This window comes from Pinus tabuliformis, chromosome 3_1 (assembly GCF_031772625.1).
Source record: "Pinus tabuliformis cultivar Carrire ecotype Pingquan chromosome 3_1, CPIR1, whole genome shotgun sequence".
NCBI lineage: Eukaryota > Viridiplantae > Streptophyta > Pinopsida > Pinales > Pinaceae > Pinus > Pinus tabuliformis.
This window is the reverse complement of record NC_142301.1, coordinates 172,494,017-172,519,560: the sequence shown is the minus strand read 5'-3', so window position 1 is coordinate 172,519,560 and position 25,544 is coordinate 172,494,017. Positions and strand designations below refer to the sequence as shown.

The following is a 25,544-nucleotide window of genomic DNA, read 5'->3' as shown; positions in this document are numbered from 1 at the left end:
ACTCAAATAGAGTCTTCTTCATCATGACCATGTGGCTAGCCCTTTTCCATGAGTAATGGGCGCTGACATGGCGTTCTTTCGAATTATGGTGGTCAAAACAAGAAGGTGAAATTCCAAGTGGCATAACTTTTGCATACAAACTCTGATTGAAGTGATTCTTGCACCATTGGAAATGTCAGTGTGTAGAATAAGAAAGAAAAAAATGTGTTGCACTAAAACGGCAAAGTTTTACCCCCAAAAAATGTTATTTAATGCCTCGAATTGTTTCCAAAAAGTTTCGAACCCCAATTTCCCAAACTAGGTTGGGTAGGTAAAAATCGTATTCTGAATTGATTCCTCCACTTTTTTCCACTCTAAAAGCTAAAGAAGATGACAAACAATATATTGATCCAATCTCGATCATAACATGCTACTACCAAAATGACACCATATGAAGTAGTTTATTGTCAAAACCCCCTATCCATGGCAGGCTATGTACTAGACATGTTCAAAGTTCATGCAATAGAAAGAGCAATTCTCACTAGAGAAGCTATTATCTGTAACCTCAGGCCATCTTGGATATGGCACAAATTGATCACTAAAGTGTAGAGAGGTCAATATTATTAAGCAGCGCTACATTAGGTTAGAGATCACTACCTTGCTAGGCCAACATTTAGTGGCAAAACATTATTCTTTGTTAAGTTTCTATAACTCCCAGTCTATAAAGAAACATTCAATTTCGAAACCTTAAATTCATGCAAACTAGACATGTCAAATTATAATAGCCATCTAATCATAAATGAATTCATTGAGAATCAAAGATTTTAACAAAATGCACCACAAATAAAATCTTAAATACAAATTCCATCTCATCTTGTCCTATCATTAATTCTTTGCATAGCTCTCTATTTTTTGATACCTCATAGGTAAATATCAAATATTCGATGTAGTCATTATCTCATCCCATTCTCCCATCATTAATTCTTTACATGCCTTTCTATGTACACAAATAAAATCTTAAATGCAAATTCCATCTCTTCTTGTCCATTCGTTAATTCTTTGTATAACTCTCTTTATTGATACCTAGAGGTTAATATCAAATATTCAATGTACTCTTTTTCTCAACTTGTTCTCCCATAATTAATTCTTTACATGTCTTTCTATATTTATAAATATGTCATACAACCATTATATCAGATATTAAATATAACCCTCCTATCATCCCGTCTCTAATCTTTTAGATGCTTCTCTATTTATTAATAATCTTAATCTCAAACATATTGTCATTAATATATAGGTTCCCATTATAGTCACAATAATCTTAATCTCAAACATATTGCCATTAATATATAGTTTCCCATTATATCACATATTAAATGTAGCCCCTCCTATTATCCCATCTCTAATCTTTTAGATGCTTATCTCTAATCTTTTAGATGCTTCTCTCTATGTATTGATATCTCTAATCTTTTAGATGCTTCTCTCTATGTATTGATAGTATTAATCTCAAACATATTACAATTACCATTATATCACATATTCTACTAAATGTAGCCTCTATCTCATCTGGTCCCATTTCTGATCTTTTGCACGCTTCTCTATATTTATTGATAGTCTTAATCTCAATCATACTACAATTAATATATGGAGAACTAAAAGAAAGGACTAATAATTTAAAAGGTGCACAGTGAGGTTACACTCATTTAACAGACGCATTTGGTTTTATGATGTAGGGATTTCCAATTAATATATGGAGAACTAAAAGAAATGACTAACAATTTAAAAGGTGCACAGTGAGGTTACACTCATTTAACAGACGCATTTGGTTTTATAATGTAGGGATTTCCAATTCGTAATTTTGCATACTGACTTCTACGTTGATTTTCCATATTGACTTCTACGTTGATTTTCCATATTGACTTCCACGTTGCATGTTTTCTCAGTGGGCAAATATCATGCTCTCTATTTCCTAACAATCACTAGCTGTGATACTCATTTCACAAACTCGTTAAGTGTGATGCTCATTTCACAGATGCATTAGGTATGACAATGTACTAATACAACTTGTAAGTTTGAATATTTACTTCTATGCCGCAAAGCTCCGTAAGTTTCTTTTCAGTTTGGTAAAACTGAAATATCATGTTCTCTGTTAACTAACGTGCGTCGTGTAATTGCAATGGAGGCTTTAATCTTGGAAAAGTCCAAAAGAACATGGCTCTGGATCTACTACCAAAGGAAAACTAAATCTCCTTTCATTTCCTTTCAGCCTTTCTACCTACAATTTTCAACCTAAGAAGAATAAATAGAACGATTCAAAGAAACATGGGAAAAGAGAAAATGAAAATGATGTGATGTGTTCTCTCTCGCTAACGAAAGGGAAAAAGAGCAGGTTCAATTCCCAGTAGGCATGCTCCAAAGTTAGACTAGGCTGAGTCCCAAAAATCTTGACGGCCTATGGCCAGTGCTAATAGCCCATGGATGCAGTGTTTTTCGAAGCAAAGATGGAAAGGGCAAAAGGAAAAGGAAAAATATGCCATAATTTATACTTACAGTTCAAAGCTCCCTTCACAATCTGATTATCACCCGTGTTAAAAAATGTACCCTTTTACAAAGTAATCAAAGAAAATCATTATGATAAGAGAATCGAGTATAATTATTGATTCCTGAACATTAAATAGATGCCGTTTGTCATTCCAGATAATGATGAATCAAATTTGAACGCTTTCACCCACTCCAAAACACTGTATCTAAACAGTTCTCAGCAACTTTGCGTCTGAATTATAAAATTACAGTTCTAAGAAGTCTCATTAAAGTTAATCATTTGGCAGGGAAGGCATCCATAAGATTCAAACCTTACTTCTCCTCATATCAGTGCTCCCTACATACATAAAGCAATGCACTACAGTTTTAAAACGTTGATGTACATTTTAATGTTACAACCATGGGTCAATGGACCACAGTTCTAAGATGTCAATGTACATTTCAATGTCACATCCATGGGCCAATGCCAAATGAACTACTGTTTAAAATTAATGTACATTTCAATGATTTTAACATCCCACGTCAAAAAGAGACAAGGGCGGTATAACTAGACCAAAGTTGATAAAATCATACACCATTTCAATGATTTTAACATCCCACGTCAAAAAGAGACAAGGGCGGTATAACTAGACCAAAGTTGATAAAATCATACACCATTCATTAGTTAATGTACATTTCAATGATTGTAACATCCCACGTCAAAAAGATTAAAGGGCGGTATCGCTAGACCAAAGCTGATCAAAGCATACACCATCCTATTTGCTCAGGACAGGTATCTCCAAATAATCCTTCAGAGGCAAAATGAAGGAAAAGATGCTCTCTATAGACTCTGAAGACTGGAGGCTGCAATTTGTCCGTCCTTTATAGCATCCTTAGTTACAGGGGCTAAATCGTCCAGTATTTTAACTGACTCTGATAATCTACTGAGAAGATTTATTAATGCAATCACTTCATTTCTTTGTAACTGCAGCTGTGCCTGTTATACAACAACATAAAATAAACAGCATGTTACTAAATAGCAATAATGCATGATCACGAAATGTATGATGTGAAACAACTGCAAGTGGGAGCTCCCACTTCTAGAAAAACCATTCCTACCGATTGGTTTATCAAGTCATTGCCATCCACTGAGAAAAGTATTTTCATAGCTGTTCCAAGACCAAGGATTTGAAGCTTCCCCCACAGCCGACATTTTTCACATCCAACACAGTCCATCAAAGCACTGTATAGCACATACAACAAACAAGAATGATTTATGACTTGTGATGTAATTGAATTGATTACATAGTTATCAGATAGAGATCATCTATCTTTTTCAAACCAGCATAAATCTATCTTAACTCCAGATCTACCAAGCACTCAATTTACCAAGCCCTGAGAAGGATCAGCTCTCTTGAGAGTGCAAAACTTTTGCACCTGAAAAGATTTTCCATTTCTCTCAGCACTTCGCAGATCTCAAATTAAAATGGATAATGTATGTAAATTTCACATCTCTATATAAAAATATTCTAATTTTTGTTTTTTTAAACCCTGATAATACCTTGACAATATATTCTTATTTTTTATTTTTTTTAAAACCCTGATAATACCTTCTCAAGTAAATTTCACATCTCTATATTAAAATATTCTTATTTTTTAATTTTTTTAAACCCTGACAATACCTTGACAAAATATTCTTATTTTTTATTTTTTTAAACCCTGATAATTCTTTGACATGTTTAAAAAAATGATATATATATATATATATATATATATATATATATATTATAAACACACATTAAAAAAATTTAAGAAAAAAAAAAATATATATATATATATATTAGTGTGTTTATATATATATGTAGATTCTTATTTTTTAGTGTGTTTATATTATATATATATATATATATATATATATTCTTATTTTTTAGTGTGTTTATGTATATATAAACATTCTTATTCGAAAAAGAAAGAGCTTGTAAGAAGAGCTTCGGCGTAAATCACATATAGAAAGAGATCTTTGTCGAGAAAGAGATCTTTGTCGACGCGTTTCGAGCCAACAAGTGTGGCTCATCGTCAGGACAAGTTGAAGAAACAGATCCAGCTTTGCAAGTTAAATAGTCTGAGCAGGGCCTCCAACAGCTATCTAGATCAACGGCTAGATTTGACCAAAAGACAGTCAAAAAGTCAAATTGATTATTTAACTTACTGTAAGTATTAAGTTTTGATATCTTTACTAATTAAGTTTAAAGATAAAGTTATGAAATATCATGGTTATGAATATGAACCATTATTATTTTAATTTATGTAGTAAAATGGAACTTAATTTACAATTACTATTTATATTTTATATGTATTTCACATTTTTATATATAAATAAATATTTTTATTTCTAGTTGTATTTTTATTAAATTTAAATATAAAGTTCTCAGGTATCATGGTTACAAATATGAATTATAATTATTTAATTTTTTTTTGGTATATACATATTATGAATTTACAAATATTAATTATAATTATTTAATTTTTTTGGTTATATACATATTATGAATTTTTGCTTTTACTTTTACTTTACAAATAAGAATTATAATTATTTAATTTTTTGGTTATATACATATTATGAATTTTTACTTTTACTGAAAAAATTGTTTGTAATTGTTATTAATAAAAACAAAAGTACAACATAACAAATTAAATGGAATCAATCAACTTATTATTTGTATTATTACATTTATTACTTTTAAATTTTTATTATTAATTTTATTACTTTTAAATTGAGCCAACATTATGTTATATATTATTATAATTTTTTTATTTGACACTTCATTACAACATCTAATCTAATTAGTCACTACAACATCTGCCCATACTAAACTGTAGAGTGCCTCTCGATGCAATCAATGCAATTTTATACACTATTATAATCCAGACTCTATACACTATTATAATCCATAGACTCTATAGTCTCTAGGACTTCCATTAAATTTGTCATTTAATACAAACCTGATATTTCTGAACTGCAACTGAATTTGACTTTTCAACTCATTTCCATTTTCACCCTTCCATAGCTTGGCCTCATCAAAAGGAATTGGACAAGCTGATTGCAACCGCTTGTTGTATACAAGCTCCTTAACCAATGGCAATGTATTTTGGTCTTCTAATGAATTCATAGTATTGTACTCTGCTTGAGAGAGATAGTCTCCTGCCTGCAGAAGAGGGTCGCATCCATCTAGATATTAGTCACCACTTCCACGTATCTGAAAAACTAGGGCTTAAAATTACCACGAAATTGGCCTAATGATAATAAGCCGACTCATGCAAAGGATATCAGCAATTTATCGCAGTGTAATGGAACTTGAAAGTAATAATAAGTAATTCATTACCTTTGTCACTGCTCGAAGCACAAAAAGAAACGTGAAGTACAAGTTTCTGACACGGTCAGGATGTTTCAACACCCGTTCATAGAGCAGAGGTGGATTCGGTCCCCACTTAAAAAAGATCATCACAATCAACCACAATAGAGAATGAGACCATATGCCAAGATATCTTTCTATTCTCAGAAATATAAAACACAGCAGAGAGTAATAGCACATACGTTCAAGCTTCAGAAAATACGACAGAATAACTTTCTGAATGTATCTTCGACATAACAAAGAAACGCAAACCCAAAAGAGCGGATCGGTTGGGAGAACTTACAAAATTCTCTCCATCTAGTGTATGTTTGAAAAGGAAAATAACCAACCCAAACAAAGGATCAGTTGGGAGAACTTACTAAATTTTTTCCTTCGTCTAGTAGATATTCTTTAGCAATATGAGCTGAAATGGAAGAATGCATTCCTGAAATAAGCTTGTAGAAAACCCGCCTCTCTGTAGAAGCATCCCCTGGTAAATCTATAACATACATAGATATAGAACAAACAAGGAGAAATCAGAAATACCAATAACACAATCATTGAGGAATATTACAACTCAACAATAACATAAAATTCCTTATGAATTGGTGATATCACATATTGTCATTAGAGTATAGCACCCTCCAAGATGCCCAGGTGTCATTATCTATTATTTTATGTGAAGCAGATAAGCTGTATCTAAAGAAACACAAAAATTCTTATTTTTTTTATGGAATGTACATCACAGGGAAGCCCAGCAGGCACTTTGTCTCATTATAAGGATGGTTGGTACTCAGGGTAAACTGAACAGTTGCAGTTTTCGCAACCTAACCTGATGGGGACATCAACTGAAGCCCACAATTCATAGAGACAACCAACCAGGGACTTGACCATGTGACCTCATGCTTATAATTTACAACACTCAATTAGTCGAGCTAACCACTGAGATAAATAAACTTGAAGGTTCTGCTAAATGTTAATAGGAATATCTGGAATATTATGCACATCTGCTAGGTAGACAGGAATACTGGAATATTGCGCACATCTGCTAGATAGACAAAAGTCACGAATGTGGGGGTGAAAACAATATAAGCCCTCCTCAAAATCCAATTGAATTATGGGAAACCAATACTTGACATCTTTGAGGGAAGCAATGTATGCTGTCATATAAAACTATACGTCATATAGTTGTGTAACTATAAACTCACCGTTCAGACAATGCTTTTTGTATATCGTATCCCATATCCTTCTAGCTGATGGCCCCACGTATCCAGTGTAACGTTCAGGATTTAGTAGAAGATTCACATATGTCATTTCCGCTACATAAAAAGAACAAACAAAAAGATTATTATTACGAAGGTATCTCTATGTTGCCAAAACGTCCTAGTAATTGTTAATAATATTCCGTTATTGCCAAATTGGGAATATTTTGCTGCTGTCAAATTATTTCTAGAATGCTTTATTTACATATATCATCACCTCCAGACTCCTAAAAAGGAAACCAATACTCACAGTTGTCCGTCTCATCATCATATGTCCAGGGATTGTCGGTTTCCATCCAGCCGCTGAAAGCCTTTTTATCTAGAGTTCGGTCAACCATAGCTTGAGGTTTTCCTTCTTGGCATTTTAAGTCATCAACAGGAAGCTGTCCACTTGGTCCTTTAAAAGTCTCAGGAAACTCATGTTCTGGACACTCACAGACACTACAATCTCTGAGACGGCACATCCCATCATCAGGCCAGAATGGGCAATCACACCATAATTTTACCTAAATACAGTAATCAATATAGAAACAGTGATTACAAGAGCTGTAAAGCATCTCATGGTAAAATTTAACCATAAATAAATATCTATAAATGATTATATCCGTACAGTAATTTATTCTCATTGACAATACAAAAGCAACCAAACTAGGAATGCATAACCAAGATATTAGTAAAAATATTAAAAAATTAAAATCTATGCAAAACAGAAAACACTGGCATTCTAAATATGATTTCTCTTACAGAACAGTGATATTAAATATGTAAGATGGCTTGGGCACATTGCACAATTAGCTCCTCCCAGTTTAAAGAGAAGTCCAGAGCCTTCATGGGCTTTTCCTCCGATATAATCAAATCAGATGAAAAGGGTAAATCAGACCTAATTGAAAGGTCTGCTGTTAATTTTGTTGTAGTGTGTGCATATAATTTAGGATGTCTGTTATTAGATGCCAGAATTTGCTGGCACTTTCAGTTGCTGCTTGTCGGTCCTCTAGTTAGCCCTCTGTCAATCTGCCCAAGAGCACATAGATCTTCATAATTGAAGAAAGAACAATAAACAATATGGCCTCTCATCTAGACCATCAAAACGAGGCATACTGCACTAATCACCAGAGCAATTGCAAGTGGGAAAAGAACCTATTACATCTTATTAATACTACTAAGTTGACAATGAATTACATTAATGGTTTGTTGGTCATATTCACCTGTCACATCAAGTAGAGTTGAGGCACCAGATCGCATCATCCACTTTGGTCAAAATGGTCCAGTTTTACTCAAAAGTAGTTCTTTGGATAGGTATTGATGTGCATTTGGAAATTGTAGCAAACATCATTGTAGAGAGGGCACCTTAGGATTGCAAGTTGACTGCCCTCAGTCTTGTTTCTGTTGCACATTCTACATGTTATATTACTTCACTGGGCCTCGGGGGTAGTTCAAATTCCAGTCTCATGATTTGGTTTGAGTGAGTTGGTTTCAGTCATGCTAAATCTTGCTAGTGAAGTTGAAATTAACTATACCAGCATCATCCATCTTGTTCAGCAGTCAAATTTCAGTCAAAACCGAAGCAATACTAGTTGTTGAATCAGTATTGATGTGCATTTGGAAATTGTAAAAGATATTGTTCCAGAAAGGGCACATTAGGATTACAAGCTGGCGATTTTCAGTCTTGTTCCTCTTGGATATATTCTACATGCTATATTTCCTCACGATGCATTGGGGGTTGTTCATCTTCCAATCTCACATTTTGGTTTGCGCAAGTTGGTTCTGGCCATGGTCATGTTCATTTTGCTTTTCTAGTCACTGAATCAGTATGTCGATCTTCGTAAACATTGTTCCACGGAGACGTGTCCCCCAAGGTGGGGTGCACGCGCCCCGCGCTTCCCACTTCTAGAAAGGGCACATTGGGATTACAAGCCAGACATCCTAAGTCTTGTTTCTGTTGCATATATTCTACATGTTATATTTCCTCACTATGCCTTGGGGGTTGTTCATCTTCCAGTCTCACATTTTAGTTTGTGCAAGGCGCTTCCCACTTCCAGAAAGGGCACATTGGGATTACAAGCCAGAGATCCTTAGTCTTGTTTCTGTTGCATATATTCTACATGTTATATTTCCTCACTATGCCTTGGGGGTTGTTCATCTTCCAATCTCACATTTTAGTTTGTGCAAGTTGGTTCTGGCCATGGTCGTGTTCATTTTGCTTTTCTAGTCACTGAATCAGTATGTCTGTCTTTGTAAACATTGTTCCATGGAAACGTGTCCCCCAAGGTGGGGTGCACGCACCCCACGCTTCTCACACTCCTAGGACAGGGGGATGCCTAGGGAAACGTTTTCCATGTCCCCCTTTTGGGGAGACATAAGGGGAAACATTTCCCCAATGTGGGGGATGTTTTTCCCCAAAAGGGGTGCTTGTGGGCACCCCCTTCCTTCATAAAGGGCTAGGTGTCCCTCATTAATTTTGCTTGAAAACAATAATTTCTGAGTGGGGAAGCTTAATATTGAACCCTGGTCCTACTAATACTATGTAATTAATGGTAATGTTAAGAATAAAAGTGACATTCTCCTTTATCTTTCATTTTCATCATTTTACTTAAATTTTTAACATTACTATTAATTGACTCGAGATGTTTGAGAGTGGTTCTGACCTCATTGGATTTCATATGGAGAAAGTGGAATTTTAGATCCCACTCAAAATCCAGAGACTTAACAGTTCTCAAGATTGGGGGCATTGCAATGTTTCCATTGGATTCTATCATGTATGAAGGTCTAGAACTAACATTTAATCAACAACACCAAGCCTAGAAGCACCCCTCTTCAGGGTGGACACGTAACCCTTGAAATTTAAAAAATATATATATAAATTATAAAAAACAAAATTTAGATCAAAAACCTTAAAACTAAAAAGAAAAATACATAACAAATATCAAAACCTAAACTAATTTGCAATCCCCAACTCATTTGATTTAGCAAGCTTACCTCTACTCGACTTACTGCGCAGTGCTATCTGACTTACCAGTTGACTATTGCCTCTCCTCCCTCGTGGTGCTCCTTCAATGCTCATTGTCCATTTTTAATTTTCAGTTTTAACTTTCGAGTCTTGACTCTAGATATCAATGACCTTAGACTGATTCTTTGACTCGTCACTCTTTACTATTTTTGAGTTTGAGTTATATCAATTTACTATTCCAATCTTCAAACTTCAGTATCTACTATATTCTATTTTGCTTAGTACTAATTAAATTTTAGAATGATGAATTTAAATTTTAAATCAATTTAGAATCTAGAATTGTTAAACACACATGGAACGTGGACAGCATGAGTAGGATAATCGTGAGTTTCATTCTATTAACAATATTCACATATAAATACAATTCCTTGTGACCCTTGGTCTTCATATACCAAGTGGTCTCTTGGACTCCGGTGACTGTTCACATTCCACACCAACCCTTAGAGGATTAGGTGTCCAACATTCCCCCCCTTAATTCGAAGGGGTATGTATGAGTCCAAGAAGAGAGTTGTAATACAAAAGGTGCAAAAATGCATGGCAACACTAGGCTAAATGTGTTCTCTTAAATGTTTTATAAGGAAATCGTTTAAGGATGACCACCAACATTGGAATGCTTAATGCAATTCCCAGAACTCTTCCAAATTTGGCATGAAGCTGAAGTCTTCTGCCAGAGGAAGTGCTCCTAATGCTTTGAAGAGGGAGACCTTCAACCTGGAAAAGGGAGTCTGCAACCTACATAAAAAGGGAGAACCTCAACCTAAAAAGGGATGTCTCACCGTGCATAGATGGTTTAAGGCTAACCACCAACCAAAGGCATGCTCAGGGGCATCTCTATCTCTAGCTACAACTCTGAATCTGGTATGGCAGGTTGTGGCTCAAGCTCGCTTGATGTGGCTTTGAAGCTTGTAGATGACCATCACTTCCCCCCCTGTCAGATACAAGGTGAGAAGATGGAGAAAACTCAACTGCAAGACCTTTTAATATTCTAGAAGAGATTATGATATATGACTGAAATATCTTCTTGGTTGTTGAAGCCCATTGCCAAGAAGCGATCCATCCAAGATGAATCTTTGTTCTTGCAAGAAGCTTGTTTTTGAAGCATTTGTTTGAAGAATGAATGGTTTTATGACAGTGCTCACATGGATGAAGATCAAAACAGTGATCTTTCGTATGGCCAACTCAGTCACAATGTTGCCATTTAACATTATGTTGTTGTTGTGGAAGAGGAGTAGAATCTGGAACAGCTGAGGATGAATTGTCATAAAGAAATCCAGCACTCTGAAACTGGATGGACTTTGAGTAATCTGGAATATGAAAGGACACATCCTTGTCATATCCAAGACCAGTTTTGTGCTTGTTATGGAGAAGTTCACAAGGTCTGATAATGGGCTTGGGAAGTGGAACCTGAATATCTACATCTTTATACAAAACTGCTCTTGAAATGGGTACTGCATCTGCAATTTCTTGTTGCTGATGGGAATCTGTCTCAATGTTCTGAACAAAAATAGGTTCAAAATGATGTCTATTATTTTGTAGCTCTTCTTGTTGTAGTTGTGTCTCAAGCTGCAAAACTCAATTTTTTCTTGTGCATTGTGCAAACAAGTTCTAATGTCAACAAGAGAAGCTTTGTTGATTCTTATTGTATCATGATCAAAGGAATGTCTCAAAGTTTTTAAGAACTCTAATACTTCACCAATTCCAGTTATTTTATCCATTGTCAAAATTACACTTAAAACTGATCACAACTATGAACCTTCAATTATTCGTTGTAATAATCTTCACAACTGGAGCAAGTGACTTGAATTTGTTGCTTCCTTTTATAGTTCCATAAGCATCATCCCACTCAACATTCAAGCATTGAACCATATGCATCACATGGTTGCATTCAAACTATTCAACACTACATCCAACAAAATTTGCATACTAATACAATGGATTGACCTTCATTGAGATTCTCTTCTTCATATGCCAAAATATGCACTCAATGGTCGTGGTGAATAAAACTGTACCAGAACTGTGTACGTAGTTTCACATAGCTTATTGGTTCAACGCATATACTTGGAAGGGGATTTCCACTAAAAAGGAAGCGACAACAATAAGAATTCAGTCTCCTCCTTCACATTGAATGGAAATCAAGGTAACAGTATAACTGGGAATGATATTATTCTACCAGAAAATGTGTATAGTCGTGTGGTTATGGGAATCACATCTCAAATATCGCCTCCTCCACGCCCTCAACAGAGACGAATTTTATGACAGGTTTGGACATGAGCTCTTGACTGAAATGTTGGGCGTCATACCCATTTTTTATTTCTTTTTTCGATTTTCCCATAAAACTGACCCCTCGCAATACTCATCTGCAAAAGCATCTTCTCTTTACTTCCTTCGTGGGCATGGGCACTATCCATTACAAAAGTAAAGTCTTCCCTTTGTAATCCAGTACTACTAGTAAAGAACCAAACAGCCAGATTCCAAATTGTTGCATCACGAACCTGGGGCAGCGTCAATTAATATCAATGCATTATGTTGTAATCTTTCAACAACCTTAACTCATTAGGATGCATTCACCTTTGATACATAGACCAACTGCAACTGCATGACCCTATCACTATCACTCAATTTGGAAGAAAATAATAATATACAAACTGAAGAAGCGTATTTGCTCCTTTTTCTTGTCCAACACTGAATCTGTTCATTAAACTATGTGTCGTAATTGAACCTGGAAATCCTGTGTGACTTTTGAAAAATATGGAAAACTTCCTTAACCTCTTATCTTGATTGGGATTCAAGAAAGATTCAACAATATCTTCTGCGCCGTCATGCTTGTTGCGGTGAGCTGATTGGATTAGTCCTTTCGACGTCTCCTGGAAATCCTTTTCCGAATTTGCCATCTACTATTATTTTTATCAAAGTATTTCAACAATTGCTGCAATAATGTATCCAATGAGCAAGCACTGAGAAGCATAAGCAGCAGAAAGAGAGGGTGGCAAAAGGAGGTCTCTCCTCAGTTCTGTATTTCATATCCGACAGGTCAGACCAGTGTTAAAAATATTCCAGTGCACGACCTTCAAATCTCAAGGAGAGTCATCCATCGCACAAACTGATTGAAATTTCACACAGAAAAATTGAATCGACCCACACAATGTGGCAAAACATATATGGTTGAACACACCAAGATGTTGGGTATGCAGAGAGAGCATTACATATTTGTAATTGGTTGGGCTGCTAGAAAGAATTCAATAGAGCAAAGGAGCTACAGGGTAGAGAAACATATCTTAATGCTTTTCAGCACTGTACACAACCAGAGTGCAGTTAGGAAAGAGAGATGTCAAAGGAGTTATATTGGCCTATTTCTAAACTTAGCTCGGACTAGCTCAGGATGGCAGAGGCATTTTGAGGAATTTTGAGGCATACCGATGATAGTCGTTTTTCAGAGCACATCTATCAAACAGGGGCGATTCTGAGCAGAGAGGAATAACTTATGGTGAAGGGAACGTTGATGCGTTATGCATACAATGCTAGCCAAGGATAAATCGTGTTATAGACCAGATAAGAATAGACAAGGTAGTGTCCAGAATGGCAGAGCAACACTTCTGCAATGGCAGAGAGCGTTTCTTTCCCCCTAAACCTTCACGAAAAAAGGTTTTAGATAGATATGTAATAGGTTGTTGGCGCTCCTCAGAGCAGCTGCAATAGGCACATAAGAGTTACTACTGAGCAGAAAGATTTGATATGAGAAGACTGCCACAAAAACACTAGCAGATAGATAAAGGGGCAGATCTGACAACCTTTAATTAGGTGTGGATGGAAGCGCTGAGCACCCAGGCTCAAGGTGTGGGAGCTGAGAGGACAGAGTCACCAACAATAACTTTCACGATCATTCGTTTCTTGTTGGCTTCCCCAGGTTTATGCTGAGTATGAGGAGACTCGTCGTTTTTTGCTATGTCGAGAATGCAAATAGAAAGACCACAAAACCAGTGGTTCAAATTGGAGCAGGGCCAAAATTCGCCCGCTCTGATACCATGTTAAACTCACATGGAATGTGGACAGCAAAAGTATGATAAATCGGCAAGAGTAGGATAAATCGTGAGTTTCATTCTATTAACAATATTCACATATAAATACAATTCCTTGTGACCCTTGGTCTTCATATACCAAGTGGTCTCTTGGACTCCGGTGACTGTTCACATTCCACACCAACCCTTAGAGGATTAGGTGTCCAACAAGAATGATGAATGATAAATTTAATTTTTAAATCAATGTGGATTCTAAAATGATGAATATGGATCAATGTATTTATGCTTTCATTATTGAAAGCATATATGTGTGTGTACTAAAAAAATATTATATAACCCTGACATCCCCCTTAAATATCCCTAAAATTTGAGGGTACTCCCACACATCCCCCTTGTGCATCTCCCTACACCTAAGTTGCACTAACAGATACGGGAGCGGATATGGATACGGGGTTTGAAACGGATATGGAAAATTTAAAAAAAATTGGACACCGGCAAGGAAACAATATATATATATATATAATCTCATATTTGTTTAAATTGTGAGTAGGTATTGACATTTTAATCAAAGGTGCTAACTTGAATGTTATAATAATCATTGATGATGATGATGGCAATGTTTATGATGATGATGTGTATATAAAATAAAAATTTCATATTATCATTCATCTTTTAGTCTTTAGAATCTAGATTCTATATTTAAAAATACATAATCATCATCATGAATTCAACATAAACAAATCATCATCATCAATTCAGTATAAACATTGTCATCATCATCATCAATGATTATTATAACATTCAAGTTGGCACCTTTGATTAAAATGTCAATACCCACTCACAGTTTAAAGGAATATGAGATTGTTTTCAGAGTCACATCATACTTCATGAAATTATATATTTTTCTAATGAATTTGACAACACTAACACAAAGGCAACATAGTGAATTTGACTTTGTAAATAGTATGTTGCACAGTATCTTGGTCTAGACTCTAAAGGAGTCATGACATAGAAATATTGTTTAGTATCACCGAATATAATGTAAATTTAATCATTGTAAATAACAACGTCTACACATTATAAATTGGACTGTATTCCAGTAGCTACAACAAGAGATGCTTTGAAATTCATAGAAAGAAGCTGGATTTATTTATTTACAACCTAAGATCATATGACCAAGAATCAAGATGCCACGATTTAAGCAATTAAGTATTGTGAAGTATGATAGTAGTAAATAAATGCTGAGAAATTTAACCTAATGCAAAGAAACTGCTTCCACTAGCCAACTTTGTGGGTAACAACTTTCCTTCTTGATTTCATAGATACCTTATGAGTTTCCATTCCAAATTCCAGGTTTCCATCCTTTAGATCTGGCATTGTTGAAAACTTGTTGGCAAATACCTCTATCATGTCATGAATCCGTTTTCAAGATAAATGTTCACTTTCAGATGCTCTGTAATCAGTCGATATAAGGTCTGCAAAGAATTCAATTGCATCTACATGCTCTAGACAAACAAACCTAGAATATATTGCAATAAAGTGCCTAGAACATTGGAAAACTGGAAAACTGCAAACTTAGAAACTTAGAAACGTATCCATATTTTCTGGAAACGTATCCAAAATTTCTAGAAACGTATCAAAATTTTGTAGAAATGGATCAAATTTTCTTGAAACTCCTTCGAAATGTTTCCAATCTCAGGCTGGTTGTTTCCGAAAAGTGAAACGTGGCAAAAACGTTTCCACGTCATTTCCAAGCCGTTTCGTACGCGTTTTCGTATCCAAAACACCGAATGGAATTTTTTGGGAGTTGGGCGCAGCTTTTCTAGTAACTTAGCCCTACACCCACATCCCTTGTCCCAAAGTCTTGTGGAACATAAGGAATTTCTTCAAGAGTTCAATAGTTCTATGTTGATGATGACCAGATATTCATAAACCCTTCCACATTTGTATTGAGTTGGGTTATCACAAGCCCACTCTCTCTCTCTTATTACAAATATGGTTGTCTCTCTATTGAGTTGGGTATGCCCTCTCCTTTTGTACTTCATCATCTTTCTCTACGACCCCGTGCTTAGATTAAGGGATCAATAGTTTAATGCTGCCATTTCTTTTGGAGTTGAGCAATTCTATGTTGACGATGCTTGGGTATTCATAAACCCTGTAGAAAATCCACAAAAATCTGCAACTTCTCAAATGAACAATCTGAAAGCTAGTCCCTTTTCATTAGGACACACATTTTCTCTACTTAATTTGCAAAGGAATAGGAATAAAATAAAAACAATCACACAATTCAAAACACAATTTTTTTCTAGGGAACCCAATGTTGAAGAATCTAGGGCAATTAGAATTAATGTGGTTCTTCTTAGCTTGATAACTATTTGTGAGGTGTTTTAACTTTTCTTCTTAGCATAGTCTTCACTTGTTATTATTATAGTGTGTCTTCTTAGTTCATCAAATAGCTACCAAAACAAGGAGACAAGAACACACGATGTTGGCTATCTGCCAGGGCCAAAACCTCTCCCTCTTGGAGAGGAAAACCCGCACAAAATTCTTCTTATAGAGATTCCAATTGACGAATACCAAGACCATGACCCTTGACCTTCTAAGCCACTCCAAGACCAAGACACCAATCCTCTTCTTTGTCACTGCTGAGATCATCACTGCATCACTGAGATCTTCATTACTGCTGCAACATCATAGTTGCATCTTCACTGAGGTCTTCATCAACAAGATCTTCATATTGATATATGTATACATCCATGAGTGTTGTACTGAGATCATGATCTTGCAGCTCTGCCTTCATTAGGATCGTGACTGTGTTTACATGATTGCTTGAATGTCAAGACAGGGAGCATTACTATAGGGTCAACGAGATCTTTATCATCATAATTATGCTGAGAGTATATGCTCCTCTACGTATGCCGAGATCATGTGTGCTTCTGCGTGATCCTCCTCAAACATGCCGAGACAATGAGACAGTGACTATAGTTATGCCAAGATAGTGATTACAGTGATCATATTTATGCGTTCAGAAATAATGTCAAGACATAGTTATGCTAAGATAGTGATTACAGTGATCATATTTATGCGTTCAGAAATAATGTCGAGACAGGGTATGTCTCTGTTTGATCACCGAGATTTCTTCCTTATAGTTATCCCGAGACTTTGACTGAACTGTCACGTAACTCTTAAGTATGTCGAGATTGTATCTCTCCATTCACAGGTATGTCGAGATTGTATCTTGCACTGAAATCATTATTACACCAAGACTGTAATTACTTCAGAGATACCCAAGATTGCGTCCTCCTGTCATGCGTATTTCAGACCCCTGTATTCATGCGTATTACCCTGTGATAGAGTCCTGAAAATCTCAGACAAGTCTGAGTTTCTTCCTTGTCTTTTGCGGATACCCCAGTTGGGTATATATAGTGGTTTTCCCTCCATATTTAGCCGACCTGAGCCAATGAAGAGTTGTGTCTTCAATGCAAGCCGACATGACATCCTTTAATTCGATAACTGCTTCTTCATCGTTTTGCTTGTTGCCTTCATCAAGAGGATTGTGCTTGTCTTGGAGGGTTGATCTAGACACTAGGTTGACTCATATACATTACATATATGCTCAAGAAGAGCTCTTTACACATGTCTTTGACTCTTTGACTTTCCTAGACCTATGGAATGAGCAAGAAACTCATTCTTATAATTTACAAAAATAATATTTCTTTTTCTTGACAAGTACAAAGATCAAAATTACATTTGTAAATACCGAACTTAGTTATACTTTCTTCAACACTCCCTCTTACCTAGGGAGGTATTTATAATGGTACTTGGTCATTCTCAATCTGAAGAATTTCTCATAAGAAGAATCAGATTGGTAACCCATTTGTATCGCATCATAGTAACCAACATTGTTTATAGCAAGGCCTTGACTAATAGCTTTATCTCTCATAAGATCATAGCACAAGGTTGGCGAGACTAATGGTTTATAGACACCTTTATCATTCTCTCAAGGTACATACCCACCTGGGTGTTCACTAAGTATGACCTTCTACGACTACTCTTATCTTGGGTTCCTAGCCCTCAAAGAATATCAGTCATCTTGCCTACTCTTATCTTGGATGCCCTACACATCCTCAAAGAGCATCAAATGCCAGATGATTAGCCAATCCTCCATTCTATCTTCCAAGTTAAGACAAGAATGTTGTGTCTACATTTCCATTCATGGCGTTCACCTAGACTTACGGTTGTTAGTCCTAGTCTAGTGGGTGACACATGAGATAGAAAAACAAAACTGTCACTTCCTTTTAATCAGGGGTGATCTAATACAAGCTCCCTCTTGATCAGGGACCCTGTCAAAGCTTCCTTTTAGCTAGGGACTCTTCTATACATCAGCAACTTCTTCTTCGTGGATCCTTCAGCAGCTTAATCAACTTTTCTCCTTGATGTCATGAAAATCAGTTGAGTTTCTTTCTTGTAGGGCAACAGTCATCGATCACTTTCCTCCTTAGTTCGTCATGTCATTCCTTTCTTCATGGAAAGTGGCCTTCTTCATATCTGGAACCTTCGTCGTATGACTACTTCTTTCTCGTCATGCTTCTTCCATTCATCACATGAATGCTAGTTGTACTTGTAAGTAGCCCTGCATGAACACATCCAGATATTATTCAAGAAATCAAATATATCATTAAATCGTACCTTACTAGGTGACTCTTCATCATGACATCTTTCTGTAGGTATCAGCATCCTGCATTCAATTGACACATCTCCCAAGGATATCCATTGTCAAGGGTCTACATCATCAGAGTCTTCATATATTTCCGAGATATTTTCTAGCCAAGTCTTCTTGATATTTTGGATGTTGATTGCCTTCATCTGGGTTGCATATCTTACGATCTCTTCCTTCCTTACACATTCCATTCCCAGGTGTCTTTTAATCAGAGTTTCTTAGTTGTGATCAGCCACCTCATACTTCATATGAGGACATATTATGTTGATTTCATCTAGTGTGTCTTATGTCTTCTTGCATCCTTTCAGAGGAGGAGATCCTTTTTCTCTTGATCATGCTTCTCAAGATATAATATTAAACACAAGCATACATACCTTATGTTTATTGTCAGGACATCGAGGATTCTTCCAGCAGCTTCCTTGATTGACGAGATCTTCAATCCCTTGATCTGCTTCGTGTCATCACATCATCGTCTCATGGATTCCATGAGTTGGAGTTCCTGTTGAAACACTTGCTTCCTCTCTAGATTAGTGAATCCTACGATGAGGATTCCATCAGAGAATTTTGAGGATCTGGTATATCCCCAACTGGCAAATGTTTCCTTTTTGACTTGATGTATGATGAGCCTTGTCCTAGATGACTTCTTCCTTTCCTACAATGTCCACTAAGGTTTCTAAGACCTATATCCTTCATGTTTTGTCTATCATGGACTTTGTCCTTCATGATTCCCATGGAGATGTCACGAGTTCTTGTTTCTAATGCTTCCATGATGCCACGATGCATCTTATCATCATTGTCATATCTTATAGCAGAAGCTTATGATAGGACCCTTTTGTGAGGGATACCATCTTACTCATGAGAGATTTGTTACTCCCTCTTTCCATGGCCCTTTTCTTCAGCTTCCTCCATCTGTACGGTGATATGAGCTTCCATAATTTTAGCTATACCTATTCTGCCTTGTTTGAGGACCAAACTTCCATTTCATTTCTGCACATGATTTAGTCCTTAATACTTTTGCCATCAACTTGTCTTTATCTATTTAGCATAAAGACCATAAGTTGTCGAATGAGGTAACCTTCTTATCTTATGGATATTTGTTACCTTGATTATTTGTTAGTGCATTATGGTTATCTTCCTTTCTAGGTCTTGTAGATGGAAGATATCATACATCCTTTGATACCCTTTACTTTCATGTAGATCAAATTTCATGTGACCTTCTTCAATGCATCTTTAGAGAATGAGTTTATCATATACATCTCTTTGATCTCTCCAATATTGCTATGTGAGGGGATCATAAGCATCCCTTTCCATAAATTTAGAGGATACCTATTGACATGTTTAATGACCTCGGCTTCTTAGAGGATTATGACTATCCTCCTCCTTCATGCAAAAAATCTTGATGACTCATCAACTTATAGATGTCCTTGCAATTCATGAAATCATTTAACCAAATTTATAAATTGAAAAGATACTTACTTGTCATGTGAAGATGAAATCTTCACCTCGATCATGTTGATGAGGGTTGAAGAAGATGTATGAGGGCTTCTTCTTGGATGATCTTCTTTCAAGTGAGAAAACCTTTCCTTAGTAGAAAAGGTTGCTCCCTTTTGATGATTTTCTCTTCTTTCAAGTGAGAAAGCCTTTCCTTAGTAGGAAAGGTTGCTCCCTTTTGATGATTTGTTGCTTCCTCGGATGGTCTTCTTCTAGGGCAAGGAGATGATCCTTGCTTGATTTCATAACCTTGGAGATGGCAGTGCCTTCTTGCTTTCAATATAGCTTCTTTTTTAGTGTGGACCAGGGTTGCTTCCATGGTGTCAACCTGTTCCAAGATGAGGTCTTGCTTTGTAGAACAATTATTGTAGACTTGATCCTTTAATCTTGACAAAACCCTTAAACTTGTTTTAATGCCCTTCTTGAAGATTGATCGTTGTACGTCTCTTTTGCTGCCCTTTCTTTGATTTCAGCACCTTAGCTCTGATACCATGTTGAATAATCTAGGTCAATTAGAATTAATGTGATTCTTCTTAGCTTGATAACTATTTGTGAGGTGTTTTAACTTGTCTTCTTAGCATAGTCTTCACTTGTTCTTATAATAGTGTGTATTCTTAGTTCATCAAATAGCTACCAAAACAAGGAGACAACAACACACGATGTTGGCTATCTGCCAGGGCCAAAACCTCTCCCTCTTGGAGAGGAAAACCCGCAAAAAATTCTTCTTATAGAGATTCCAATTGACGAATGCCAAGACCATGACTCTTGACCTTCTAAGCCACTCCAAGACCAAGACACCAATCCTCTTCTTTGTCACTGCTTAGATCATCACCACATCACTGAGATCTTCATTATTGCTGCAACATCATAGTTGCATCTTCACCAACTTCTTCATCAACAAGGTTTTCATATTGATATATGTATACATCCATGAGCGTTGTACTAAGATCATGATCTTGCAGCTCCGCCTTCATTAGGATCGTGATTGTGTTTACATGATTGCTTGAATGTCAAGACAGGGAGCATTACTATAGGGTCAACGAGATCTTTATCATCATAATTATGTTGAGAGTATATGCACCCCTATGTGTGTCGAGATCATGTGTGCTTATGTGTGATCCTCCTCAAACATGCCGAGATAGTGATTACAGTGATCATATTTATGCATTCAAAAATAATTCCGAGACAAGGAATGTCTCTGTTTCATCGCTGAGATTTCTTCCTTATATAGTTATCCTGAGACTTTAACTAAACTCTCACGTAACTCTTAAGTATGTCGAGATTGTATCTCTCCATTCACAGGTATGTCGAGATTTTATCTTGCACTGAAATCATTATTACACCAAGACTGTAATTACTTCAGAGATACCCAAGATTGCATCCTCCTGTCATGCGTATTTCAGACACCTGTATTCATGCATATTACCTTGTGATAGAGTCCCGAAAATCTCAGACAAGTCTGAGTTTCTTCCTTGTCTTTTGCGGATACCCTAGTTGGGTATATATCGTGGTTTGCCCTCCATATTTAGCCGACCTGAGCCAGTGAAGAGTTGTGTCTTCAATGCAAGTCTACATGACATCCTTTAATTCGATAACTGCTTTCTTCATCGTTTTGCTTGTTGCCTTCATCAAGAGGATTGTGCTTGTCTTGGAGGGTTGATCTAGACACTAAGGTGACTCATATACATTACATATATGCTCAAGAAGAGCTCTTTACACATGTCTTTGTCTCTTTGACTTTCCTCGACCTATGGAATGAGCAAGAAACTCATTCTTATAATTTACAAAAATAATAATTCTTTTTCTTGACAAGTACAAAGATCAAAATTACATTTGCAAATACCGAACCTAGTTATACTTTCTTCAACACCCAACTGGGAAAACCCTCTGCTTGTTTGAGAATTTTATTAATAGAAACTAAGCAATTGATCTCTTACAAATACAATTGTTTCATCGAATATCCTCAATAATAGTTAATACTTCTATTACGGGCATTGGACAGGCTTCTACATATTTATTGATAAGATCTCTTCTAGATGTACGATTTCCCACCAAGCCTGCTAATTGAAGTGGGATGTGTACAAGCTTTTTCCCTTATAGAGGCAGTAATACGATTAGCTGCAAATAATGCATTGAATCCATTAGCTAGACTTTGTCCTCCATGATTCCCATGGAGATGTCACGAGTTATTGTTTCTAATGCTTCCATGATGCCACGATGCATCTTATCATCATTGTCATATCTTATAGCAGAAGCTTATGAAAGGACCCTTTTGTGAGGGATACCATCTTACTCATGAGAGATTTGTTACTCCCTATTTCCATGGCCCTTTTCTTCAGCTTCCTCCATTTGTACAGTGATATGAGCTTCCATAATTTTAGCTTTACCTAGTCTGCCTTGTTTGAGGACCAAACTTCCATTTCCTTTCTGCACATGATTTAGTCCTTAAACTTTTGCCATCAGCTTGTCTTTATCTATTTAGCATAAAGACCATAAGTTGTCGAATGAGGTAACCTTCTTATCTTATGGATATTTGTTGATTATTTGTTAGTGCATTATGGTTATCTTCCTTTCTAGGTCTTGTGTATGGAAGATATCCTACATCCTTTGATACCCTTTACTTTCATGTAGATCAAATTTCATGTGACCTTCTTCATTGCATCTTTAGAGAATGAGTTTATCATCTACATCACTTTGATGTCTCCAATATTGCTATGTGAGGGGATCTTTCATAAGCATCCCTTTCCATAAATTCAGAGGATATCTAATGATATGTTTAATGACTTCAGCTTCTTAGAGGATTATGACTATCCTCCTCCTTCATGCAAAGAATCTTGATGACCCATCAACTTATAGATGTCCTTGTAATTCATGAAGTCATTTAACCAAATTTATAAATTGAAAAGATACTTACTTGTCATGTGAAGATGAAATCTTCACCTTGATCATGTTAATGATGGTTGAAGAAGATGTATGAGGGCTTCTTCTTGGATGATCTTCTTTCAAGTGAGAAAGCCTTTCCTTAGTAGAAAAGGTCGCTCCCTTTTGATGATTTTCTCTTCTTTCAATTGAGAAAGCCTTTCCTTAGTAGAAAAGGTTGCTCCCTTTTGATGATTTGTTGCTTCCTCAAATGGTCTTCTTCTAGGGCAAGGAGATGATCCTTGCTTGATTTCATAACCTTCGAGATGGCAGTGCCTTCTTGCTTTCAATATGCCTTCTTTTGAGTGTGGATCAGGGTTGCTTCCATGGTGTCAACCTGTTCCAAGATGAGGTCTTGCTTTGTAGACAATTGTTGTAGACTTGATCCTTTAATCTTGACAAAACCCTTAAACTTGTTTTAATGCCCTTCTTGAAGACTGATCCTTGTATGTCTCTTTTGCTGCCATTTCTTTGATTTCAACACCTTAGCTCTGATACCATGTTGAATAATCTAGGGCAATTAGAATTAATGTGATTCTTCTTAGCTTGATAACTATTTGTGAGGTGTTTTAACTTTTCTTCTTAGCATAGTCTTCACTTGTTCTTATTATAGTGTGTCTTCTTAGTTCATCAAATAGCTACCAAAACAAGGAGACAAGAACACACGATGTTGGCTATTTGCCAGGGCCAAAACCTCTCCCTCTTGGAGAGGAAAACCCGCAAAAAATCCTTCTTATAGAGATTCCAATTGACGAATACCAAGACCATGACCCTTGACCTTCTAAGCCACTCCAAGACCAAGACACCAATCCTCTTCTTTGTCACTACTTAGATCATCACTACATCACTGAGATCTTCATTATTGCTGCAACATCATAGCTGCATCTTCACCGACGTCTTCATCAACAAGGTCTTCATATTGATATATGTATACATCCATGAGTGTTGTACTGAGATCATGATCTTGTAGCTCTGCCTTCATTAGGATCGTGACTGTGTTTACATGATTGCTTGAATGTCAAGACAGGGAGCATTACTATAGGGTCAACGAGATCTTTATCATCATAATTATGTTGAGAGTATATGCTCCCCTATGTATGTCGAGATCATGTGTGCTTTTGTGTGATCCTCCTCAAACATGCCGAGACAATGAGACAGTGACTACAGCTATGCCGAGATAGTGATTACAGTGATCATATTTATGCATTCAGAAATAATGCCGAGACAAGGTATGTCTCTGTTTCATCGCTGAGATTTCTTCCTTATAGTTATCCTGAGACTTTGGCTGAACTGTCACATAACTCTTAAGTATGTCGAGATTGTATCTCTCCATTCACGGGTATGTCGAGATTGTATCTTGCACTGAAATCATTATTACACCAAGACTGTAATTACTTCAGAGATACCCAAGATTACGTCCTCCTGTCATGCGTATTTCAAACCCCTGTATTCATGTGTATTACCCTGTGATAGATTCCCAAAAATCTCAGACAAGTCTAAGTTTCTTCCTTGTCTTTTGCAGATACCCTAGCTGGGTATATCTAGTGGTTTGCGCTCCATATTTAGCCGACCTGAGCCAGTGAAGAGTTGTCTTCAATGCAAGCCTACATGACATCCTTTAATTTGATAACTGCTTTCTTCAACGTTTTTCTTGCTGCCTTCATCAAGAGAATTGTGCTTGTCTTGGAGGGTTGATCTAGACACTAGGTTGACTCATATACATTACATATATGCTCAAGAAGAGCTCTTTACACATGTCTTTGTCTCTTTGACTTTCCTAGACCTATGGAATGAGCAAGAAACTCATTCTTATAATTTACAAAAATAATATTTATTTTTCTTGACATGTACAAAGATCAAAATTACATTTGTAAATATGGAACCTAGTTATACTTTCTTCAACACCCAACTAGGAAAACCCTCTACTTGTTTGAGAATTTTATTAATAGAAACTAAGCAATTGATCTCTTACAAATACAATTGTTTCAATCTGAAAGACACGCTTGTCTTTCCTGCTTGATCTAAGCTTGAAACTCTTGCAAGAATTGTTGATCATGCTACCCTATTCCCTTGCTTGATCTCTGCTCTGAATTCCTAGTGCAAGAGCAAGGGAAATTTGCCTACCACCAACTCGCACGAGCCTCAACACACAAGCACCAACATGTGCTCTCTACTGCCTTGTCTCGCCAACTCGTGCTCACAAGATCAAATTGTGCCTTCGTTCCTCCTTATAAGCAC

General features: G+C 36.3%; 1 protein-coding gene across 1 annotated transcript in view; it reads right to left on the bottom strand.

Annotated features, from left to right (window-relative positions):
- Nucleotides 1–2,821: 2,821 nt before the first annotated feature.
- LOC149186352 (endoplasmic reticulum oxidoreductin-1-like) overlaps nt 2,822–25,544 on the bottom strand; it is a 30,882-nt gene continuing 8,159 nt past the window's right edge. Inside the window, exons 3-9 of the mRNA XM_089410977.1 lie at nt 7,404–7,659; nt 7,100–7,210; nt 6,272–6,390; nt 5,883–5,987; nt 5,503–5,705; nt 3,619–3,742; nt 2,822–3,496 (exon numbers count right to left, since the gene is read on the bottom strand). Coding sequence (XP_089267103.1) covers nt 3,341–3,496; nt 3,619–3,742; nt 5,503–5,705; nt 5,883–5,987; nt 6,272–6,390; nt 7,100–7,210; nt 7,404–7,659 — 1,074 coding nt within the window. The 3' untranslated portion in view covers nt 2,822–3,340. The remainder of the gene's footprint in view (nt 3,497–3,618; nt 3,743–5,502; nt 5,706–5,882; nt 5,988–6,271; nt 6,391–7,099; nt 7,211–7,403; nt 7,660–25,544) is intronic.